This window comes from Dipodomys ordii, unplaced genomic scaffold, assembly GCF_000151885.1.
Source record: "Dipodomys ordii isolate 6190 unplaced genomic scaffold, Dord_2.0 Scaffold4, whole genome shotgun sequence".
NCBI lineage: Eukaryota > Metazoa > Chordata > Mammalia > Rodentia > Heteromyidae > Dipodomys > Dipodomys ordii.
The window spans coordinates 27318556-27340963 of NW_012267220.1; the positions used below are offsets into that span (position 1 = coordinate 27318556).

A 22408-nucleotide genomic window follows, 5' to 3' on the forward strand; every position below is an offset into this window, starting at 1 on the left:
GCATCTTGTACATCTCATTGTTGCAATGGGCAACCTTTAGTCTTCAAGGGAAGGGTGAGGAAAGATTGCCCAAGGCCCAATAACGAGGACAAGTTGAGGAGTGGCCTAACTCAGTGGTCCATCCCTTGTGCCACAGGACCTCTGCACTACTGAGCTTGGAGTTGTACTTCCTGCCTTGCTAGGCACTTGGTCATTTTGGATATCCCTTAATTCTTTGTTAAGAAACTATTCATCAAGTGTTACCATCCCTTTAGTGGCTAGTTCACCCCATAGTGACCCTGGTAAGCCATCAGCAATGCCAGGACCCTCGGAACTTCTTGAGGCCTATGTACTGCACAGATCAGCAGTCAGCAGTCAGCAGAGGTTAACTCAAGAAACTTACTCCACTTGAATTGGCCACGGGTGCTCTAACTGTAGCTAGAGTTCTGGGCAGAGAAGTAGATGTGATGATTGTGAAGGGAGGGGTCGGAACAGCTGCAGGACCCCGAGAAGTTGCCTCCACTCTAGTAATCATATTTGGCAGGTCAAGGGTGAGATTTTAGCCTTGTGGGATTTGGACTACACCCTGAACTAGCAAAGTAGTGTTAAAATCAACTCCAGGTGTTTCCGTTAGCCTTAAGTATTATTAAAGCAAAAAACAAAAAGTGTTTAAGGATATGCATGCGAGGGAATTGGTCACTAACTCTTCAGGGATCACTTATTTGCAGTAGAGCCTGTTTTCTCTTGACAATTTTTCCTTACTGTTAAAAACACACTCTATACCTCCAAGTGCTTGTTTCAGCAGTGAGGTTTCCTCCAAGTGAGCTTTTACCTCTTTGTCTTCAAGGGCATGCTTGCTCACCAGACCTCTGTGAGCTTCTTTGCCTTAGGTGGTAGAATTTGGACTTTGCCTTGGTGTATCCACTCCCTCCTAAGTGAAATTATCAGTTGAATAGGAAAACCAAAATGAGTATGCTTATTTTTTTAAAAAAATCTTAGTATTTCCAAATGATGGTTGATAGGAATGTACCTAAGAGTTAAATGATAAGATGTTAGGAGTACTGTGAACTATTTTATAGGAGTGACTTCTCTGCTGGTTAGAGCAATAATAGGTTGGAAGACAGCATGAGAAAGGATGTAGTGTAACTAGTGATGCTATATAAGGTGTTTTTTTTCTTCTGCTAGCAGCAGCAGCCTTGTCGTAATAAACCAGTGCAAAAAAATATACGAGGACTACCCGCCATTAATTTTTTTTTTTAGGTTCTAATGCCTGGCAAAGTTGGCCGAAACTCAATGTAGGGATGAACTTGTTATATATGTAGAAGGAAGCCCTTCTTTAGTAGCAGAGAGTTATTTTTATCTTGCGCATGGATATTTGACTTGTGTTTGTTGCCCTCCAAAGCCCCATCATGGTGAGTGATCTTTGTCTTTTCCATCTTTTCCCTCCAATCTTTCCTCATTCAAACCCCAAATCAAAGTATCTTTTCAGAATGCCTTCTTAGAGCAGCTGGCAAATCTTTGAGAGTCGTTTCCTAAGAAACAGTTTTCCTTCTTGGACAGCGTGCGTGTAACAAGCCAAAGTGAAAAGGAAATATAAGCATCGTAGTGACAGAGAGTGCGTCTCACAAGGCTCTGCACTTCCAGAATGGTGCCTTATATCTTAGAGCTCAGAAAACATGAAATGTGACGATGGATTGTCACATTAAGTATTCTAAACAGATGAAGTTAGACTTGCTGAGAGAAGCTAGCTTTGCTTTTCTTTCTGTTTCATTTCTATGCCTGGTTATAGACCAGGACTTCTGCATGGTATCACAGAAATGCCCTCCAGTGGAAGACCTCTGCTCTCCACCCTCCATTTCTCTGCCTAATTTCCTTCTGCATTTCCCTCTACTTCTATCTTCTCTACTTCTAGTTCCTTCTCTATGTTACTGCTGAGAAAGTTTCTTCCTTTCCTCCCCTCCTTTGCTCTCCCCTTCCCTGCGCTCTCCTCCCCTCCTCTTCTCTCCTTTTCCCTCCCCTCCCCTCCCCTTTTTGTTTTGTTTTATTTTGCTAGTACTGTAGCTTGAACTCAAAATCTCAACTTGTCCTGTGATTTTCCTTCTCAAGGCTGGCTCTTCACCATTGGAGCCATACTTCTTATATAAGGCTTTTCAGCATTGTACTATTTAAGTGAAGCGTCTCTGGGCTTTGTCTGCCAGTGATGACATTGCATCTAGGACCTCAGCTCTCAGCCTCCTGTGTAGCTAGGTGTGAGCCACTGGCACCGAGAGTTACTTCTTAAATTTAAATTGGACCAGATCAGCATTTGGTATTAGAAGCATTCTTAACTACCTTTGCCTACTTACCTTTACTTCTTTTTAAAAAATTGTTATTTTATAGAGGGGTTACAGTTACATACGTCAGGTAATGAGTACATTTCTTTTTGGACAGTGTCACCCTTTCATTCATTTTTCTCCCAGTTTTTCCCTCCTAGAAACTTCCTCCCCCAAGTAGTATACTTCATTTTTGACATACTGTCTAGTGGTATCCTAGACATACTGTCTAGTGGGTATCACTGCTGCCTTTGTTCACCCTTTGTCCCACTATTTCTGTGCTCTCCCTTACCTTCCCCAAACAGATAACTTACATACAAGACAAAAAAATACTTAAAGCAAAAACAGTGACAAAGGAGGGAAAAAAGGTTAACAAACAACAACAACAACAACAAACCCCTCTTGTTTCCATTTCTTGGAGTTAATTTTGATAAATATCATTTCTTCCTGAAGACTAATGCAGCAATATATGGCCTTCTTGACATGATCTGCACATAGACATAGTCAAGCTTTGTTCTGTAACTCTTTTCCACAACACCCTATGTTTTTTAATTTAATTTTAATTTTTAAAAATTTAATGTACAGAGGAGTTACAGTTACATACATAAGGTAATGGGTACATTTCTTGTTGAACATTATTACCCACTCCCTTGTTTTTCTCCCACTTTCCCTTCCCCCCAAAGCCCCTGCTCCTCCATTTCCCACATATTGTCTTGAGAGTATTGCTGTTGCTTGGCCCTATGTCCTTTGTCTTGCCATTCTGTTGTTCCTCTCACTCCCCTAGTTCAGGTAAACGTGTGTACTTGTGGTTTAACCATGAGGTTTGCACTACCCGCCACCCATCATCTAATAGCAGTGTGCCTTTGGATTATATGCTATCCTCTACTTTTCCCTATATCCAGCTCGAGCTTTTCTTGAAAATGAGCTTATGTCTTTTCTCTTAAGAAGAGTCTGTCGACATTTTTTTTGTACAGTTTACATTTGCTTCATGTTTCCATCTCTGCTATAGCTCTACTAGGGTGCTTATTGTTTTCTATAAATTAAAAAAAGTGATTTTTTCCATCTTTCTCCTCGTATGGGGCGCATCCAGTGTCAGTGTGTGAAAGGCTCTCCATGAGCTGCAGTTTGGGGTGTGGCTCATGGTAGAACACTTGGCTAGCATGCATAAGGCTTCCTTGGGTTTCATCCCTAGCACTGGAAAAAGCAAAGAAAAGAAAGGAAAAGGGGAGGAAAAGAGAAGGGAAGGGAAGGTGACTCCCTCTCAATGTTGAAAGAATGAAAGTGCTGAAGTAATGATTACAATATGGAATCTAAGTTCTCTTACTTGAAAGAAGTTAATCTCAACAACCACTAATGCAGTATACTCTATTGCAGTTTATAGCCTATGGTTCATATGTAAGAGGTAAGAGGTAAGGCCGTCATGAAGCCCTGAGTTTGGAAAAAAAGGCTACCCATATGTAACTGGATTGAAGATGACCATGCATCTACTAGGTAATCAGTGTTCAAGTATTAACAGTAATGTGAATGATGAGTACCGGGAATTGTTAATGGACAGAAGCATAGGAGATTGGTATAGATATGCACTGTGTGTAGTTTCAAAGTTAATTTAAACTATACAGTGCTTTCCTTTTTCATTATTGCTTATGAAAGAAGCATAATTTCTGACTGTGCCATTTGGAAAGTGTGTATAGATCCTCATGTAAGCTGTATTTGGTAGATACCAGAAAAGCCTGTGGTGGGAAAGGGTAGGTTAGGAAGACTGAAGTTAGGAGTGAACTTGTTACAGTCTTTCTAATATTTTTATAGACAATAAAATGAATCAGTAAAGACAGTTCTCCTAATTAAAGATACAACAATGACATCTCCACATGAAACTAGTAATAATGGGTGCTGGGCTCTATTATTAATTTCTATTTAGCATCCCTTACTCATTGGAAATGTTTTAGGATCTTAGTTCCTTGGCAGTTTGAGATGCTTATAAATTCATTTTGCTTGGTTGTAAATAATATGCAAAGAAGGAGATTTTCAACAGCAGGCATTCATATCCTGTGCCACGAGGGTTTTACAGCTGAGTGAATGGCAGGTTTTGACCTGTGCCTTCTTCCTGCTTGGCTACCATCTCAGTCCCCCTCTTCATTTTCCCCATGGCCTTCATAAACAAGCTTTTGATTCTTTTTGCCTTCACATGAGCCAATGGAGAATAGTTTTTGTTGTGGCTATTGTTTTGTTTTGTTTTGTGTTTTTGTTTTATTTATTTGTTTGTTTGTTTGTTTTTTGGAGCTTGAACTCTGGGCCTGGGTACACCCCTTGGATTTTTGTGTTCAAGACTCGTGCTCTACTATTTGAGCCACAGCTCCACTTCTGGCTTTTTGTAGTTAATTTCTCTGGGACTTTCCTGCTGGGACTGACTTTGAACCAGGGTCTTCAGATCTCAGCCTCTTGAGTAGCTGGGATTATAGGCCTGAGCCACCAATGCCAGGCAGAAGCATAGTGTATAAGGCTTAAGTTTACTTTTTACTCTTCTCTTCCCTTGAGTTTTATTGCACACACTGGCATTCCTCTTGTCATCATTTGTACTTCTATTTAAAAGTTCTGCCTTTAACTTTTCTCATGATTAACAAGATGCCTGGATTGTTTGGCAATGTAAGTATAATAGAATGAACATTTTACAGCAAGAAATACTGTTATTTTATACAGGAGTCATATATATCTTTTTAAATTGCAGAAATACACATGATCATGGAAATTCAGACCATGAGCTAGAATTCACTTCCTTATCTGTCTGATTCTAAAGCTCATATAATTCTTATATATAGTTCATTACTGAGCCTTAAAAAAACCCAAACCCCACAAAATTATGTTCATCTTTATCTTTAGAATGCCTTGTCTGACCACCAGCTGTTGGTGGCTCATGTCTATTATCCTAGCTCCCCAGGATGCTGTGATCTGAGGATCACAGTTTGAGGCCAGCCCGACAGGAAAGTCAATGATCTCTAATTAACTAACAAAAAGCCAGAAGTAGATCTGTGGCTCAAGTGGCAGAACACTGGCTCAGGGAGTATGTAGGCCCTGAGTTCAAAAAAGAAAAAAAAGAAAAAGAAAAAGGAAGGAAGAAAAGCATTATCTGTAATTCAAAGCTTGTATCTCACTGAAGTCTTTCCCCAAGTATTTCATTTCAATCTACTCTTCTCATTTTCTCTTTTTAAAGAAACATATTGTATCTCTGTTAAGATAAAATATCAGATCTCTTAAGATTCTAGTATTGTTACTGTATAGAGTTGGGTTATTATGTCACAGTTCCATTCTTTGTACAGTTGTAATCCATTGTCACAGTGCTAATCTCAGCATAGATTCTGCTTATCATAATACATTAATCCCAATTAATGTTTGCATTTTATCCCAGACATCTTTTTTTTTCTTTCTGCAGTTGTGGGGCTTGAATTTTAGGGCCTGGGTACTAGGCTAGCTCTACCACTTTGAACCACTTTGAGCCACAGCACCACTTCTGGTTTTCAAGTGATCAATTGGAGATAAGAGTCTCATGGGGACTTTTCTGCCAGGGCTGGCTTTGAACCACAATCCTCAGATTTCAGCCTCCTGAGTAGTTAGGATTACAGGCATGAGACTCCTGTGCCCAGCTCCCAGACATCTTTTTTAGGGTTATCAATCATTGTCAATCATTGGTGGCATGCTGCTATCACCTCCCGAATTCATGCAGGATATGAAATTTTGTAATAATACAGTATAATAATTCACTAGCAAAAACATTTTTCATATTTTTGTAGATTATCTTTTTCTAAGTTTGAATGGCTGGGGCACGGCAAGATTATGGCTTGAATATTATCTTCTGCAGGCCTCAGTTCCCCACTTTGATCATTATCCTTACCCAGGGAGTTCCTGCATTAACTTAACTCAATCAGCCCTCCCCTTCTTGCTAGGTAGGAAATCATCATCCAATGAAAGGAGGAACACCACATGAATATCTCAAAATGTTGTTTTGTAAAGTCGTAATACATATTTTCTGACTTTGAGGCTGATTTCCTCACCATTGTTTTCTAGTTTCCCTTCTCCAGCAACTCCTCTGAACAGTCAGGTAGCATGTTGCCAGGGTGTATCAGAGGCCGATCATTGCTTCCTCTCCCTGTCTGGATTGGATTTGAGGTTCTTTAGCCTTGTGAGTATTTCATAGCATATACTCATTCAGTGTCTTCCAGCTGTAGACCTTGTATGGAGTACTCCCCTTGTTCTGCTGTGAGTTTATTAAATGACCCCTTTCTGGTTGCTAGTAGATGGGCTATGATGACTTTAGTGCCTGGGTGCTCTGGAATAGGGATCTGCAAACATTTCAACAAAGGGTAAATTACATGGTTGCAGCATAAAAGCAATTACAGCTTATAAGCAAGTGAAGGTGAATGGTTTTCCAATATAACTTTATTTAACAAAACATGATGGAAGGGCAGGATTTGGCTCTGGCACCATATTTTTCTCACCTCTGCTCACTTTAAAAAGTTAGTTATCACCTTAAAGAGTTCTCTAACATTGGGAGTCTGGGTTCACTTAGAGTTTTCAACAGGCTCTCAAAAGACTTTTGGTAAACTTACCCAATGGTATATTCTACAAATTCTCAAACTTGGTAGGCAATCAATCACATGATCTGCACGTCACACATTTCATACTATAAATTTGTACACAGGATTTGCAGAACTCTGAATTTCTGTTCAGAATACTAAGTTACCAGGTTAGAAACAACAATGTTTCCACCTTAAAGACATTGTTCTCTGTTGCAGAGAAAACCAGATGACTCAGGAAGAAAAGGGAGAGCTCTTTGCAAAACCTAAATGGGAACACAGAATTAAGCTAAACAGCTGGTGTTAAGACCTTTGTCTTCTTAGGAATCTCTTCCTTCCTATGCCAGCTTGTGGAGTTTCACAGTTGGCCTTGAACATCTGTCCAGTCTGGATTGATGTGCTTCCTCTGCATAGACTTCACAATGGACATTGCTATTATATACACTTCTTTTCTAGATCCTTCTTTGTTTCCTAGAATGCATGTTTCAGCTTCTTTCATGTCCAGTTGCATTTGCGGTTGGCCTACTTCTCCTTTCTCTTCTTTTCTACATTTGTGGTCGCTTTGTAGTTGACTGGTTCCTAGTGCATCGACTTTGCTTATTGCCTAATGCTATGTAAGTTCCTTTCCTGGAAGGACTGGGGATGGAAGTTTGGGGGAGGGTGCAAATAAAATTAACTAAAATGTGCATGGACTGGAGATGGGCATATACATGGGAAAGTAGATTTAGATTTTTGAACTGAATGAATTTATTCATACTGTTTTTGAGTAAGGCAACTCTGACAAAGGTCTGGATCTCAAAGGATAGATTTCTGCTAGGCACAAATGCTTGTGATTGCTCAGGAAAGAAGTATAAAGTGACAAGATAAATGTCCTAGTAAAAACCTGGCAGTGTTCAGTTTATTCTAAATTAAGGAGGTGAAGCTGCCCTTGGCCTTCTCTTGTCCTTAGGTAGCAGTTTTTCCATCTAGTCATTCAAATCTGAAGACTCAAGTCTCCGGTTTCTCAGAACCTTTACAGAAATTTTGCTTCCTCGTCTGTTTTTGTCACTCTGGTGGTAAAATTCTTAGAATTGGAGTACTTGCAGGCACATTCTGATGAGTAAATCAGCAAGGTTTCGTGTGTGCCTGGTGGTTTGATCGTCAACAATGATGTTGCATTGACGCTGTGCAAACATGGCCGTCAGGACTTGCCCTTCAGTAGGCTTCTTGAGTGTCACATTCTATGGCTTTTCATGTGTTTCAGGAGGATGCTACCATCACAGCTGAGTTAGCTCCCACTTCTCAACAGAGTTATTGAGCACTGTTGGTCCTGATAGACACGGTTCCCTAGTGCTATGTAAGAGATTTGAGGTTTGCTAAAGTTATGCAAGAAATAGCTGTCTTTCAAAAATAGAATTTAAACAGATATTTCGTTATCTCCAGCCAAAAAGCAGTGGCTATGTCTGCACATTAGGGTATTGTTTAGACTTTTCCATTTAAGAATTTTCTAAATGCAATAGGTTAGGCTTCTTGAGACAGAAACCTTTTTTTTAATTTTAATTAATTAGTTAAAATGTCCTTAAATAGTTGTACAAAAGATTTTCAATTCAACATGTTAGTTTATGAGTACAATGTATGTTTTTTTTTGGGGGGGAGGGTTTGTGGGAAACTGGTCCTGGGACTTGAAAACAGGGCCTTGATGCTCTCTCTGAGCTTCTTTGGCTCAAGGCTAGTGCTCTACCACTTCAGCCACAGTACCACTTCCAGCTTTTTCTGAGTAGTTCATTGGAGTTAAGAGTCTCACAGACTTTCCTGCCTGGGCTGGCTTCACACTGCGAACCTCAGATCTCAGCCTCCCAGTAGCTAGGATTATAGGCATGAGCCACTAACAGCCAGCTAGTAAAATGTATCTTGATTAATGTCATCCCTTCCATCATTCTCCTCTTCTCTCCTCCCAACTGCACCCATCCCCTCAATTTACCTGCTTCCACTTTCACATATGTACATTGAATATTATGATTGCATTTGCCCATCCTTCCTCGCTCCTTGTTTGCCCTCCGCCCCTTGAGCTCACCACCAATCACCACATATGTTCCAGCTCCCTGATAGTCATTTTACTAAATTATAAGTCAGTTTTCAAAAGATTCACACTGTTGGAATTCTCCCTTGAATTTACCATACTTCAGTTAACATTTGTGTATAAATGCAAATGAGCCTGTATATGTTTACATATACTTATAATTTAGATCTAATTTCTACAGATGAGAGAAAATAGTCATCCTTTTAGAGCATGACTTACTCCACTTAACATAATTTTTTCCAGCTCCATCTATTTTTTCTGCAAATGAGACTAAAACTTTTGTAAACTTGTGTAAAAATTTGCAAATCTCTCTTCTTCAACTTCTCCCTTTCTTCCTCCTCCTTTTTCTTCTTCCTTCTCTTTTTACTTTCTCCTCTCCTTGTCCTTCTTCTTTCTTCTCATTGTTCTTCCTCTCCCTCTTCTTCCTCTCCTCCTCCTCCTCTTCCTTCTCCTCCTTTTCTTCCTTCTCCTCTTATTTCTCCTCTTCCTCTTTCTCTTTTTCTCTTCCTCTACCCGCATAAACTTACCATTTGAACACTACTGTTAAATGATTGTGTTTGAATTTAAAACTCAGGTCAGTGACTCTGCTCTTAAATGCTAGCAATACAATGTATGTACAAAAGAAAAATAAATAGATGGACTTGAATTGCCTTGGAGTTTAGTAGCATGGGAGGTGATCCTTTATGAGAAGGAAACTGAGGCCATATATATATGTACATATATATTGAGAGAGATTAAGAAAGATTACTATTGATATAATTCTATTAGGTAAACAGCAGACCTTATTTAGATTTCATCATGTTGGTTATTCACAAACAACGAACTCAATTATAATCCTCTAAGAAACGCCATTGGTATTTGTGCTGAGTAAGGTTACTGATGCCCTGAAGGCCACTTTAAAATAATCTGGTTATGAAGTTTCTGTGTTAATGCCCATTAAAGGATGGTAAAGAATAATCAAGCTGAATCCTAGCTACTTGGGAGGTTGAGACTTGAGTTCAAGTTCAGGCCAGAGAGAAAGTTCATAAGAATTTGTCTCAAACAACAAAACAGCAAAAATCCATGGTGGAAGCATGGGCTCAGTGGTAGACTATCAGCTCTCTGTGCAAGCTGAGCAAATCTGAGGCCTCAGGTTCGAACTCCTGTACCAGAAAACAAACAACAAAAATGCAAACATAAACAATGATCAGTTCCATTCATGAATCAAATTAATCCTTATGAATCTGCTTTTGTTTTTTGGATGGTGCTAGTCTGGAACCCAGGGGCCTCATATACTAGAAAAGCACCCTACCAGTGAGCTATACCCTCCAACCTGAAATCCACTCAAAGAAAGAGATGGGGATAGGGTGTCAATGCCAGATGTCATGCCTTGAGTCTTACTCATGCTGAGGTAGGCAAACCCATCTTGAGGCTGAGGAGGATATGGCTCACATTTGGTAGACAAGCCACTGAGCTTTAGGTGGGAAAATTGGAGTTGAAGTCTAGGCCTGCCGAGCTGGCTTCAAACCCCATATTTTGTGGAGTATTTTTATTTGTTTCCCCCACCTCCTCCTGTATGCTGCTTCCTGAGCTATGTTCCTGTACAACCTCGCAGGATGAGCACTTTCAAAATTAGACTTATTATGCAAAACTGCATTTCCTTTTTTATTCTGAACCTTCTTGCTTTAGGCATCCGAGGTTTTCCACACAGAGTGTTCTGTGAACCTGTCAAAAGGCATTGGCTCTGAGATTTTATGATTTTAAAGACAGTGTTTCTTTCTGTTGGCCTCTTTTTTGTGTGTGCCAGTTTTTACGATTCTAGAATGTGTATTCTGTTCATTTATTCTATCTGCCCTTCCTTCTGAGCATATGTTCCAGTTGGAATTTTTGTTATTGTTGTTGGGAGGAATTATCAAAATATGGTGCTATTTGTATTTCTGTCATCATTTTCTATTGTATAATGATGTTTTGTAGATCATGACAGTAATATCAGCAATGATATATTTTTTTTCTGTCAGTACCAGGCCTTGAACTCCAGGCTTTGCACTCTTGGTCAACTTGTTTGTTCACAGCTGGCTCTCTTTGCCCCCTGCCTGGCTCATTGTTGGTTAATTGGAAGTAGAGTGTCATAGACTTTTCTGCTGAGGTTAGCTTCAAACTGTGTTCCTCAAATCTCAGCTTCCTAAGTTGGTAGGATTATAGGCAGGAACCAACCACCAGCACGTGGCTGAAAGTTTCCAATTTCTATGCTGTTTTCATCTTCCTTTTTGATTAATTGAGTAGATAGGTCAGATACTACTTTGGTTCCCGCGTTGGTGAGTTATATTAGGAGGTTCACTGATGATTGGTTCTTTAGGCCAAACAAGCACCTTCACCCAGGTCTCCTGGCTTCCCCACATTTGTACTGGGTCTTATACTCAAGGCCTTGTTCTGCAAGACAAGCACTCTGGCATTCTCAAGCCTATGACCCTCTGCTCATTTTGAGGAAGCTCAAAAGCAGGCTTTTCTGCTTGGAAGTCCTGGAGCTGAAATTCTACAGATCTGAACCTCTCGTGTAGCTAAATTGATAGGCTCACACCACTATGCCTAGCTGTGGATAGAGAAAGGGTCTTAAGAACTTTGGCCTTGGCTGACCTCCAATCATGATCCTCCCAATCTTAACCTCCCAAGTAGCTCGAATTTCATGTTTGAGTCACCAACACCCAGCTCAAAGTTTCTTACTGTCAGCGATATGTTTAACTTGACTGAGATCATTTTCTAGATTTTCATCATATTCATGTCCCTGTTAGGGTGCCAGTAAGTTGCTTAATAATATAAAGGGCTACACACACAAGTTTAATAATCTCAGAAATCAAACTAGAATTTATATGGTGAGATTACAGTATTGGTTACTTTACAACAAACTAAGTGGAGAAAATTTTAACTTTGAGTAAGGCTCTGTGAGTAAAGCAGGTATATTCCAATCCTGGCATATGCATTTAATACTTTTTAATAAGCTATTCAGCTTAATGAATTAGTTGTGGATAAAACAGACAAAAACAGGCCATTGACGGCTAGGAAAATAGACTTCTTCAATAATGAGAAATAGATTTAAGAGGTTGTGAAAAGACACATTTATATTTTTCATAATTAGCTCTCACAGAAGGAATTAGTTTTATGGGAAACACATATAATGAGGAACTAATATCCACAGATCACTCAGAACTTGCCTGCTTTTGTCTGCATTGTTTAAAATCTCTCATGTCGCTGTCATGTTGAAAACTTATTATAGCCCATGCTAACTCGTGTTAGCTGGGAATTTATCCAGTTTAGGACACATAAATAAATTCCTTGTTTCAAATGTAAAACTACCACGTTATTAATAACAACTCAATGCCATTCAGTTTGAACAAGGAAAAATGGTTAGCAAGTCATTCAGTTTGAACAAGGAAAAATGATTAGCAAGACAGAAGTGAACACTTTACAGGTGTGCTGATATGCTGAGATGGTTATAAAGTCAAATATTAACACATTGATGTCCTGGCAAGTTGGTCCATGAGCAAACAACACATCAGAGCAGGGAAATACCACTATACTATGAAAACGACCAATTATCATGCTTTTGCTAACTAGATCATTCTCAATTTCTGTACTTGTCAGAATTTTGGAAGTGGTGAGAAAGGTTTGTATAACAAATAATGGGTACCTAGTAATATGCCAACCTCTTCAATGTAATAGAAGAAGCAGTTCCAAAATTCTTATAGAACAATAAAAACCCCAAGTAGCAAAAACAATCTTTAGCAGAAAGAGGAGTGCTGGAGGAATATCAATTCCAAGTTTCAAACTCTACTACAAAACCACAGTAATCAAAACAGCTTGGTACTGGCACAAGAACAGACCTCAGGACCAATGGAATAGGACTGAAGACCCAGAAATGAACCCACAGACATATAGCCACCTTATCTTTGACAAGGGAACTAAAACTTAGAATGGAAGAAAGACAGCCTCTTCAGTAAATGGTGCTGGCAAAATTGGTTAAACACCTGTAGAAAACTAAAGCTAGATCCGTATATATCACCTTGCACCAGAATCAACTCCAAATGGATCAAAAACCTTGAGGTCAAAGCAGGCACCCTGAAACTATTACAGGAACGAATAGGAAAAACTCTAGGGCTCCTTAGCACAGTTGAAATTTTCTTAATAGAGCCCCAGAAACATAGCAGATCAAAGAAAGTCTGGACAAATGGGATTGCATGAAACTGCAGAGCTTCTGCATGGCAAAGGACATAGCTAGAAAGATCAATAAAAAGCCCACTGATTGGGAGAAGATCTTCACTAGCCACACAACGGACAAGGATCTCATATCAATATATACTTAGAACTCAAAAATTTAAATCCCCCAACAACAAATCCTCAAAGAAACAACTGCCCAATTAATAAATGGGCTAAGGACTTAAAGAGAAACTTCTCTGAAGAGGAAATAAGAATGGCCAATAGACACATGAAGAAATGCTCAACATCTCTAGCCATAAAAGAAATACAACTCAAGACAACACTGAGATTCCATCTCACCCCAATTAGAATGGCTATAATCAAGAAATCTAGTAACAACAGCTGCTGGAGGGGATGTGGCCAAAAGGGAACCTTACTGCATTGTTGGTGGGAGTGTAAACTTGTTCAACCACTTTGGAAAGCAGTATGGAGCTTCCTCAAAAGACTCCATATAGAGCTCCCCTTTGACCCAGCAATCTCACTTTTGAGCATTACCCAAACAATCACAAACAAGGTCATACTGAAGCTACCAGCATAACCATGTTTATCACAGCATTATTCACCCTAGCTAATATATGAACCAACCCAGATGCCCCTCAGTAGATGAATGGATCGAGAAAATGTATATATATAAACTGGAATTCTGTGCCTCCATCAGAAAGAATAACACCACTCCATTTGTTAGGAAATGGAAAGACTTGGAAAAAATTATATTAAGTGAAGTAAGCCAAGCCCAAAGAAACAAAGGTCCCATGGCTTCCCTTATTTGCAATAACTAGTACATGTCTAGGATAAGCCAAAAAGGTCAAAAGCTATGTACATATGACCATATAAGATGATGTTAAGCGAAATGAACCCCAAGACAGGGACACAGTGTTTTTTTTCTTGCTTGCTATTGTTTTTAATGTTCTTATAATGACGTATGTGATTTTTTTTTGTTTCTTTTGTATGCTCTTTCCCCACAGTATAACCCCTGTTTTCATTGTATTTCATATCGGTGCCTTGCATCTTGTATAAAAATTTTGCTAATTTTCTGGGGTGTGGGGAAGGAAAATAACAAAATGCTGAAATAAGGATATAGGTTTACCCATTGTAACAATGAGATGTATAAGACACTGTGTTGAAAACGAACTTTACAATTTGTGGAGGGGGGTAGTTGGGGTGGTGGAGAGGGAAGGGATGGTAGGGGTAAAACAAAGGAGGAAGTAATAATGCTTGATGGGAAATGAACTCATTACCCTACTCATGTAACTGTAACTACTCTGTATTGTATTTTTACGATAAAAATATATATGGAAGAAAAAGATAAACAAAAAAACGAATAATGGGGGAAACCTTTGTTTGGGGGAGGGGAGGCAGAAAAGATGAAGTTTATAAGACATGAACTTTGCTACATATCCACTTGGTAAATATGTATGGGGTCCATTTTTACTCTGTGAGCTCAGGGCCTGTTCTGAAGCTTGCCTGACCTCTTCTTTATGAACATGAGTAAGATGTTCTTCTAATTGGGGGCAGCTGTGGTGACAGCGTTAATTAAGCAGCCTGTTGAACAGTTACCTTCAAACTGTTGGCAACTGGGCCATGATTTATGCAGCATTCACCATCACAGTGTATTGCATTAACACCTGACGGAGTGACGTTAATCTGTCCAGACACTCTGTGGTTGGTTGCTCACCTGGGGCCTCTCACATTTCAACGAATACAGAATGGAATACAGCACTATTGACCCTGGTGGCATTTGACGTTTGTGACAGATGGACAAGCACGTTGTTCAAAAGAATTGTTTTGCATATAATATCCATTTCAAGTACTCTGTCTTGTTTTATTTCCTCATAGATCATCCAATTAACTCAGAAAATTCAGCAATTTTACATATCTGCTTCCCCCCCCCCCCCAGACTGGCTTTTTTACTTGAGATGTGGTCTATTTGGTTTGTTAGGCAACTGTGGTCACTATTGATACACCAACAATATACACCTCTTCCATTTCAACTATAGAAAGAATAGCAAAGAATTCAGTTTCATTGCTTGGTCATTTAGAGCAAGAACTCTGGGATAAAAGGGGCTCTTGATAAGGCAGGCATGGTAGATCACATCTATATTTTCAGGTCCTGAGGAGGCAGATATCAAGAGGATCATGGTTCAAAATCAGCCCAGTTAAAATGATTGGGCTCCATCTCAAATAAGCAGGTTATGGTGGAGCAAGGAAGTTATGGTAGTGCATGACTGTAATCCCAGCTACAAGAAGGATCATATTTGGTCTGAAGCCAATCCTAGGCAAAGTGCAAGACCCTATCTGAAAAACATAACAACAAAAATTTCTGGGGCCAAGGATCTAGTAGTAGAATTCCCCTTAACAATCCCTGAGTTTATTCCTCAATAAAGCCAAAAAATTAAAATAAGTTCCTCTACTCATTTCCATTTTCTCATCTATAAGTAGGGCATAGTTATAGTAACATGTACCTGCCGAAGGATAACATTTTCAGGAGTTCATGATCATAAAGTTCTTAGGACAGTGCCTGGCAGTTACTAGGAACTCAGTATAAATTAAGCTATAATCATTCTAAAGGATTTTATTGTTGAAAATGTGTCAGTAGGACCTCATTTTAACTACTTTTCCTAAGCTCCCAAAATTGCCATTGCACTAGTTTCATGATCTTATCTTTAGGTTTTAACTATGAAATACTGGCTGAAGAACAACAGAACTTCATAGAAGAGGAGGGTGGCTGACTTAAATAAACATGGTATCCATTTTCAGGATTCTTAAGTAGTGAGTCTGCCCTGATTTCCTAGGAGAATTTTATACCGTTAGAAATCTCTTATAGGCTGACATAAGGGGTGGTCTTGTTTAAATAGCCTCTTACAAGAATCCAAAGATTACCACGTTGGCTGTGAAATGAAGTGATCCTTACTAGCTTTTTAGTTGGCTCTCTCTCTCTCTCTCTCCCTCTCTCTCTCTTTCTGAATCTACCTCAAGCCCAGCAAAGCCATCATGGTGTAAAGAGAATTCTTGGGTTTCATTCCTGGTGCTGTAGCTTGCTAGACTTGTGACACTGCCCAATTTCCATAATAAACCTCATCTCCTCACCTGTAGAAGGAAATAAACATCATACATCTCACAGTGTACATACAGAACTGTTAGAACTGTTGCTGACACTGATGACCCATAGGGTATAAAGTGACAAGCATACGCTCTTCCTGCAGGGGCGAGCAGCCATAATACTGTAGACAGGCATGGGCCATTGGAGCTGAACAATAGGTACGAACACGAGTGGGACCTTAGCTGAGACAGAGGCTACATACTCCTATGGTGGTGTCCAGCTAGGAGTTTAGAACAAGTAAAGATGACAGTAACATTTGACCATCTTCCAGTTTGCCTTATATTTCATTTCCAAAAGTCCCCATCCTTTATAATGCATAGAAACAATAACTAATGCCAGAGGTCCCTCAATCCTAAGCAGTGTTTTATAGGAAGATAGGTCTGGGCTCTGGAATCTGGTTTTGTCCCCTCCTGTCTTATATGTTACAGGTGCTTCTACACACTTACCACTTAACAAACACTCTGCTCCTGTTTTAGGCTCCTGAGATGCTCTATATCTTCCATCTGTTCCCACGAGCAGTTTGGATGTTTGAATGTAGTACCAATCAGAACAGACGTACGTACATGGATACTAGCAGCAATAGTTTGTGGACTCTTACCGCCTGCTGTTCACAGCTTTCCTTCCTGTGGTTGCCATAGATGATTCTCTTTTTCTTCATGTGTTTTTAAAAGGCAACCTCTTGAGCACAGTACTTGGATGTAGACTATTTGCTCATTTTCTGTGACTTTTAAATATAGATTTTGACTTGGGTTGTGGTTCATACCTTCAAATCAAGCATTTAAAAAAAATAATACAAAGGAGGAGGCTGCAATGCTTGATAAGAAATGTATGCATTATCTTGCCCATGTAATTGTAACCCCTCTGTACAGTATGTTCACAAAAAATAAAAATTAAAATTAAAAAAATAATAATACCATAGTGTTTGAATCAACTTCCTCAGTTCACTGTAAGGAGCGTAACTCTGAAGATGGCCATTTGTAAACACTCTCGCTGTTTTTTTTTAAAATGAAATTAATAGGTTTATACCATGTGAATAAACCTGCATCTATTTAAATGCATTCAATTAACAAATAACTTTTTGTAATTCTTAATCAATGCAAATTCACACCATTAGAATTGGTTTTATTTTAGAAAATGTGGCAAATCTTTGAAATTATTAGTTTGCTTTTGTTTAAATACTTGTGTCAATAAAAGTTGTACATTGTTGCTAAGTTTCCTGCTACGTGCATTTGAACTCTTGGCATATGATAATTCTTGAGTGGGTACCACTGATTGCAGAAGATCTTCAGGTCAAGGGATGCAGTTGTGAGACTCCATTGGTGATCTCCTCTTATAGAGATTTTGAGTTTATTCCTTAAAAGAGCTGATCTTTGATAGGAAAGAAATCCTCATGGTCTAGAAGTTACCCCATGCTATAGCACACATGGAAAAAACACCCTTTCAAGGAGACTCATGAGGAGATGAAGTCTGAGAGTAGCTGGGAGGTTTCTCCTTGGATGGAGTTATAGCTCCCTTGCAAATGAAATTCGGGCTAGTTGTTATTGGTGGACCTAGACCATGATATCAAGAAATGTTTATACACCAGACTTGCTTTAAAGAATAGATCTATTTGAATCAGTACCTTATATTTGAAGGCTTCTGCCTCATTACATTTCAGATCATCTCTTAAGCAAAGGGATGTGCTCTTTGTGGGATCTATGCTCATGAACACCAAAAAGAAATAACAGGATAGGAAAGATTTGATCTGCCAGATGACAGATTGGTATTGCCCCCTCAAGGAATCTTCTGAGATAACAGCCCCAAAGCCATGGCTATGCAGTTGAACCATGTGAGCATCTCAGTGTAACTCCACCCACCTATGAAGAGGCATCAATGGCTTAAAACATTAGTTAATTAAAGTTACAAGTGATAAATATTTGAAACAGTTTCCTTCATGATTACAACCTTAATCAAGACTTTAAAAGTACTTAAACGAGGGCATGGCATAGTCGTTCATGCTTTTAATCATAGCAATATGGAGAGAGGCAGAGGGAGGAGGATTTTAAATTCCAGGCGAGCCTGGACTATATAGCATGTTCTAGTCAGTGGAGGAGGTGGGTGGTGCGGGGGTGGGGGGGCAGTGGGAAGGAAAGAGTTGGGGGAGAGTGAATCCTAACCAGGGCTGGAGTATAGCTCAGTTGTAGAGCACTAGTCTTTTATGTGTGAGACCCTGCTTTTACTCCCCAGCACAAAAAAGGGAGGAAGGGAAGAAGAGAGGGAGGGAGGGAGAGGAGGCGGGGAGGGAGGGAGAGAAGGGGAGAGGGAGGTGGGAGAGAGAGAGGGAGAGGGAGAGGAAGAGAGAAAGAGAGAGAGACAGACAGAGAGACAGAGACAGAGAGAGACAGAACAGAGACAGAGACAGAGACCTTATTGAAAACCTGGGTCTTTTTACTTACGGTCAAAAGTCCAGATCAGAAAGGCAGGAATATGAAGAACTAGTTTCCTTCCCATTCTCCTTTTCTGGATGTGTATGTATGTGTGTGTTTAAGTCCACATTTGTATGAATTTCCTACTTGCTAAACCATCTGTAGTTTGGCTGAAGATACCATGATAGTTTATTCCAGAATATGTCAGCATTACATCCTAAGACTGAAGAGATTCCTCTGCAGATCCACAATGCAACACTCGAGTTGAGAAACTGAGTTTTGTTACAGTATTTTCATTCAGATATCCCCAGTAGTCTCAAAAGGGTCTTGAATAACTCTTAATCCTCCCTGTAGCAGGATCACAGCCACTGCACATGCTTTTATTTGCCATGTCTGCTTGATTTCCCTTAATTTAGAACAGCATCATAGTCTTCTCTTGTCATTTTTAACATGGACACTTTCAAAGCTTTGACCAATTTTGTAGATTATTCCCCCACCCCTTATTTTGTTTTTGTTTTTCAGTTATGGGGCTTGAACTTGGGGCTGGGACTGTCCTTGAGCTCTTTTTGTTCCAGGCTAGTGTTCTGCCACTTTGAGCCACAGTGCCACTTCTAGCTTTTTTGAATGGTTTATTGGAGCTAAGAGTCTTGTGGACTTTCCTGCCTAGCCTGGCTTTGAACCTCGGTCCTCAGATCTCAGCCTCCTGAGAAGCTAAGATTTCAGGCATGAGCACCAGCACCTGGCTTATCCCCAAATTTGTCTGATTGATTCCTTATGTTTGAAATCAGGGTTCTTAATCAAGCAAAAAGACATAAATAAATGAAGGCATAAGAGGAAAGTGGAGCAAGGAAGGGAAAGAGAATGAAAAATGGCAAAAAGTGATAAGCAATGGTCTTGTATCAAAATGTTTTATGAAGAAACTAGAGTAAACAAAGGCTTGTAGATTTGTGTTCGAATTGAAGTTCAGATGTGGATAAACAAATGTGTGGGGTGCTGGATGAGAGAACATAGCACTTTCTAAGAGTTAGTGACATCTGAGATTTAGTGGCCTTTGAAATTTAGTGACTGTGTTTAGTACATTTTTGAAATCTTGAATTTGGGTTGTATTTCAAATTAAAGGAAAAATCAAGTGGGAAAACCCCAGTTATTTTAGTTCATACATAAAAGGAAACATTTTATTGTTCTTGATATGTGCAAACCAGTTTCTTTGGTGCCATTTAGCTTGTGAATAGTTATTTGATTCCTCTAAACTCTTCATCAGCTTCACAAAATTAAAAATGATCCTAAGAAGCTAAAAAGAATACATAGACATCTCATTCTAGGTAGATTAGCATTTAGTGTCATTTTAAAAAGCCTCCAAAACAGAGAATCACAAACCACAAGGAATCATAAAGCCACAAATCCATGCAAGTTGTTCAGGAAGAAAATTTTATTTTTACACCATCAGAGAGAGAGAGAGAGAGAGAGAGAGAGAAAGAGATACAGAGAGAGAGAGAGAGAGACACACAGGGAGAGAGAGAGGGAGAGAGAGAGAGAGAGAGAGAGAGCAAACCAGACAAAATCTGTGAGTGCTTTTCCACCTCTTCTCTCAATCTTCCCAAGAAATAAGAAAGCGATATAGAATTATAGAAGTATTGCTAGGAAATTACAATATTTAAATGTGTTTTTTATAATAATTTATATGCTCATTCTTGACATACTTTTAGTTTTTCCTGGTAAGGGCAGAGTTGTAGAAAAACAAATACCTTTGTTGGCAAGGTATTGCATTTCCTGTTCACATCTCAAGTAACTTTGATTGCTGTCCTTGGACTCTTGCTCCTTTCCCAGCGAGTAATTATGCACTAAATCGGTCTCATTTGCCTAGGTTCGTTTTCTGGGGTTTCCTGTTATTTCCTGGATTGAGACAGAAGTGGGCTTTGTAGTTGACTTTTTTAAGACTCAGCAGAAACTGAGAGCTGTTGAGATTTGAGGTTCTGTGATGTTGATTATTAAGTGAAATTTTGTGTGTACAGAAAAAAAACATGCATCTGTGCTTTGATATTAAAACATATTTTTATTATGAAAAGATCAGATATACCATACAGAATTACATGAAAAACCACAACATGAATTTATTGCTCAACTTCTACAATGACACACTTCTTGGTAATTTCATGACATCTGTATGCCTGTCACCCTCTTCACCATATTATTTTGAAATAAACCTCAGCTGTTTCAACATTTTGTCCAAAAGTGTTCCAGTAAATAACAGCTATTCTTTTTTTCTTCCTGCATTTTTCTTGTTACTATATAGGTGATATACAGAGGGGTTTCAGTTATAGAAGTCTGATAAAGAATACATTTTTTTCAGCAATGTCACCCCCTTGCTCCCTCTCCCCTAACTTTCCTTCCATCCCCCCACAAGTTGTATAGTTCATTTAGAACATGGTGTCTAGTGAGTACCACTCCTGCATTTGTGTATTCTTTGTCTCACATTCTTTTAAGCAGTCTTGAAAGGATGGGATATATGAGTTTATATAGTATTCTACATGTGAATATACAATGCAGATTTTTTTTTTTACAGTTTTTGTTGGCAAGATTTGTAAATGCTAAATCCAAACAACCTTGCTGTGGTATGACTATGGTGGTCACCTGAAGTCATTCATTGCTTTTAGGAAAGCAAATATATAGAGAGTCATATTGTCCAAACGACTCCAGTCTTGGAGAATGAAGCACTGTTAAGGTTTATGAATTGCCTTTGGTGTTTGTTTGTCTTTCTTTCTTATTGTTTTCTGCCATCTATGAAGCTTAGTTGATGAAACTTTTAATTGTGGATAAGTCAGTCACTTAGAGTTATCTCTCAAATTTAAGTTTCTGATGACAAAAATGGGTATGATGCCCCCAGTGCCTTTTTTCCCATATGAGTTTGTCAAATCCTTATGATTTGACATGTGATAAAGAATGTGGGATAATGTCTTGAAAACAATAGTGGATCATGTCTTCCTTTGGCATAAGCTCTTTGCTTTAAAATAGAGAATGCCTAGGATTTTTTTTATTGTGTCAGAGAATTTAAAGATTGGGGAAATAACTACTTAGAATTTGTTTTGGAGTAAATTTTATAATTTAAGTCCTCTTTCCCCCTATCGTAACATACCTTTTCCTGCATAGGTTTTATTAGGGCATTTTACTTTTCTTAAAGTTAACATCAGTGTATTGACTTGGGTTCACTCGTTTTCAACTATTTGTATTCTCAGTAAAACTTTCAGATTGTTTTCTCGATCAGATGTACTCAAAATTAATGCTTCTTTTTGTAAGACTGCTTAGTGATCAGAATGTTTTTTTCTTCTCTCTCTTTTTTTTTTTTTTTAGCCTTGCCTCCCCGATTGAAAGAAATGAAAAGCCAAGAATCAGTGGCGGGCTCCAAACTAGTGCTTCGGTGTGAAACCAGTTCTGAATACCCCACCCTCAGATTCAAATGGTTCAAGAACGGGAGTGAGTTAAACAAAAAAAACAAGCCACAGAACATCAAGATCCAAAAAAAGCCAGGGTAAGTATAATGCACATGATAATAGTCTGTGCCTAGAGCAATAGGATGTTGTTAAGTATATTTTTTATAAGTTTTTTTTATTGTGAAAATGCTGTGCAGAGGGGTTACAGTTACCTGAGCAAGGTAATGAGTACGTTTCTTTTTTTTTTAATTTTATTTTATTTTATTTGTGAACATACTGTACAGAGGGGTTACAATTGCATGGGCAGGATAATGCGTACATTTCTTA

The 22408-nt window shown here is 39.0% G+C and overlaps 1 protein-coding gene across 1 annotated transcript in view; it reads left to right on the plus strand.

The window, feature by feature from the left end:
- Nucleotides 1-22408, plus strand: part of Nrg1 (neuregulin 1) — a 209888-nt gene that overhangs the window by 20519 nt on the left and 166961 nt on the right. The window contains exon 2 of the mRNA XM_013026478.1: nt 22002-22179. Within this exon, the coding sequence (XP_012881932.1) occupies nt 22002-22179 (178 nt within the window). The remainder of the gene's footprint in view (nt 1-22001; nt 22180-22408) is intronic.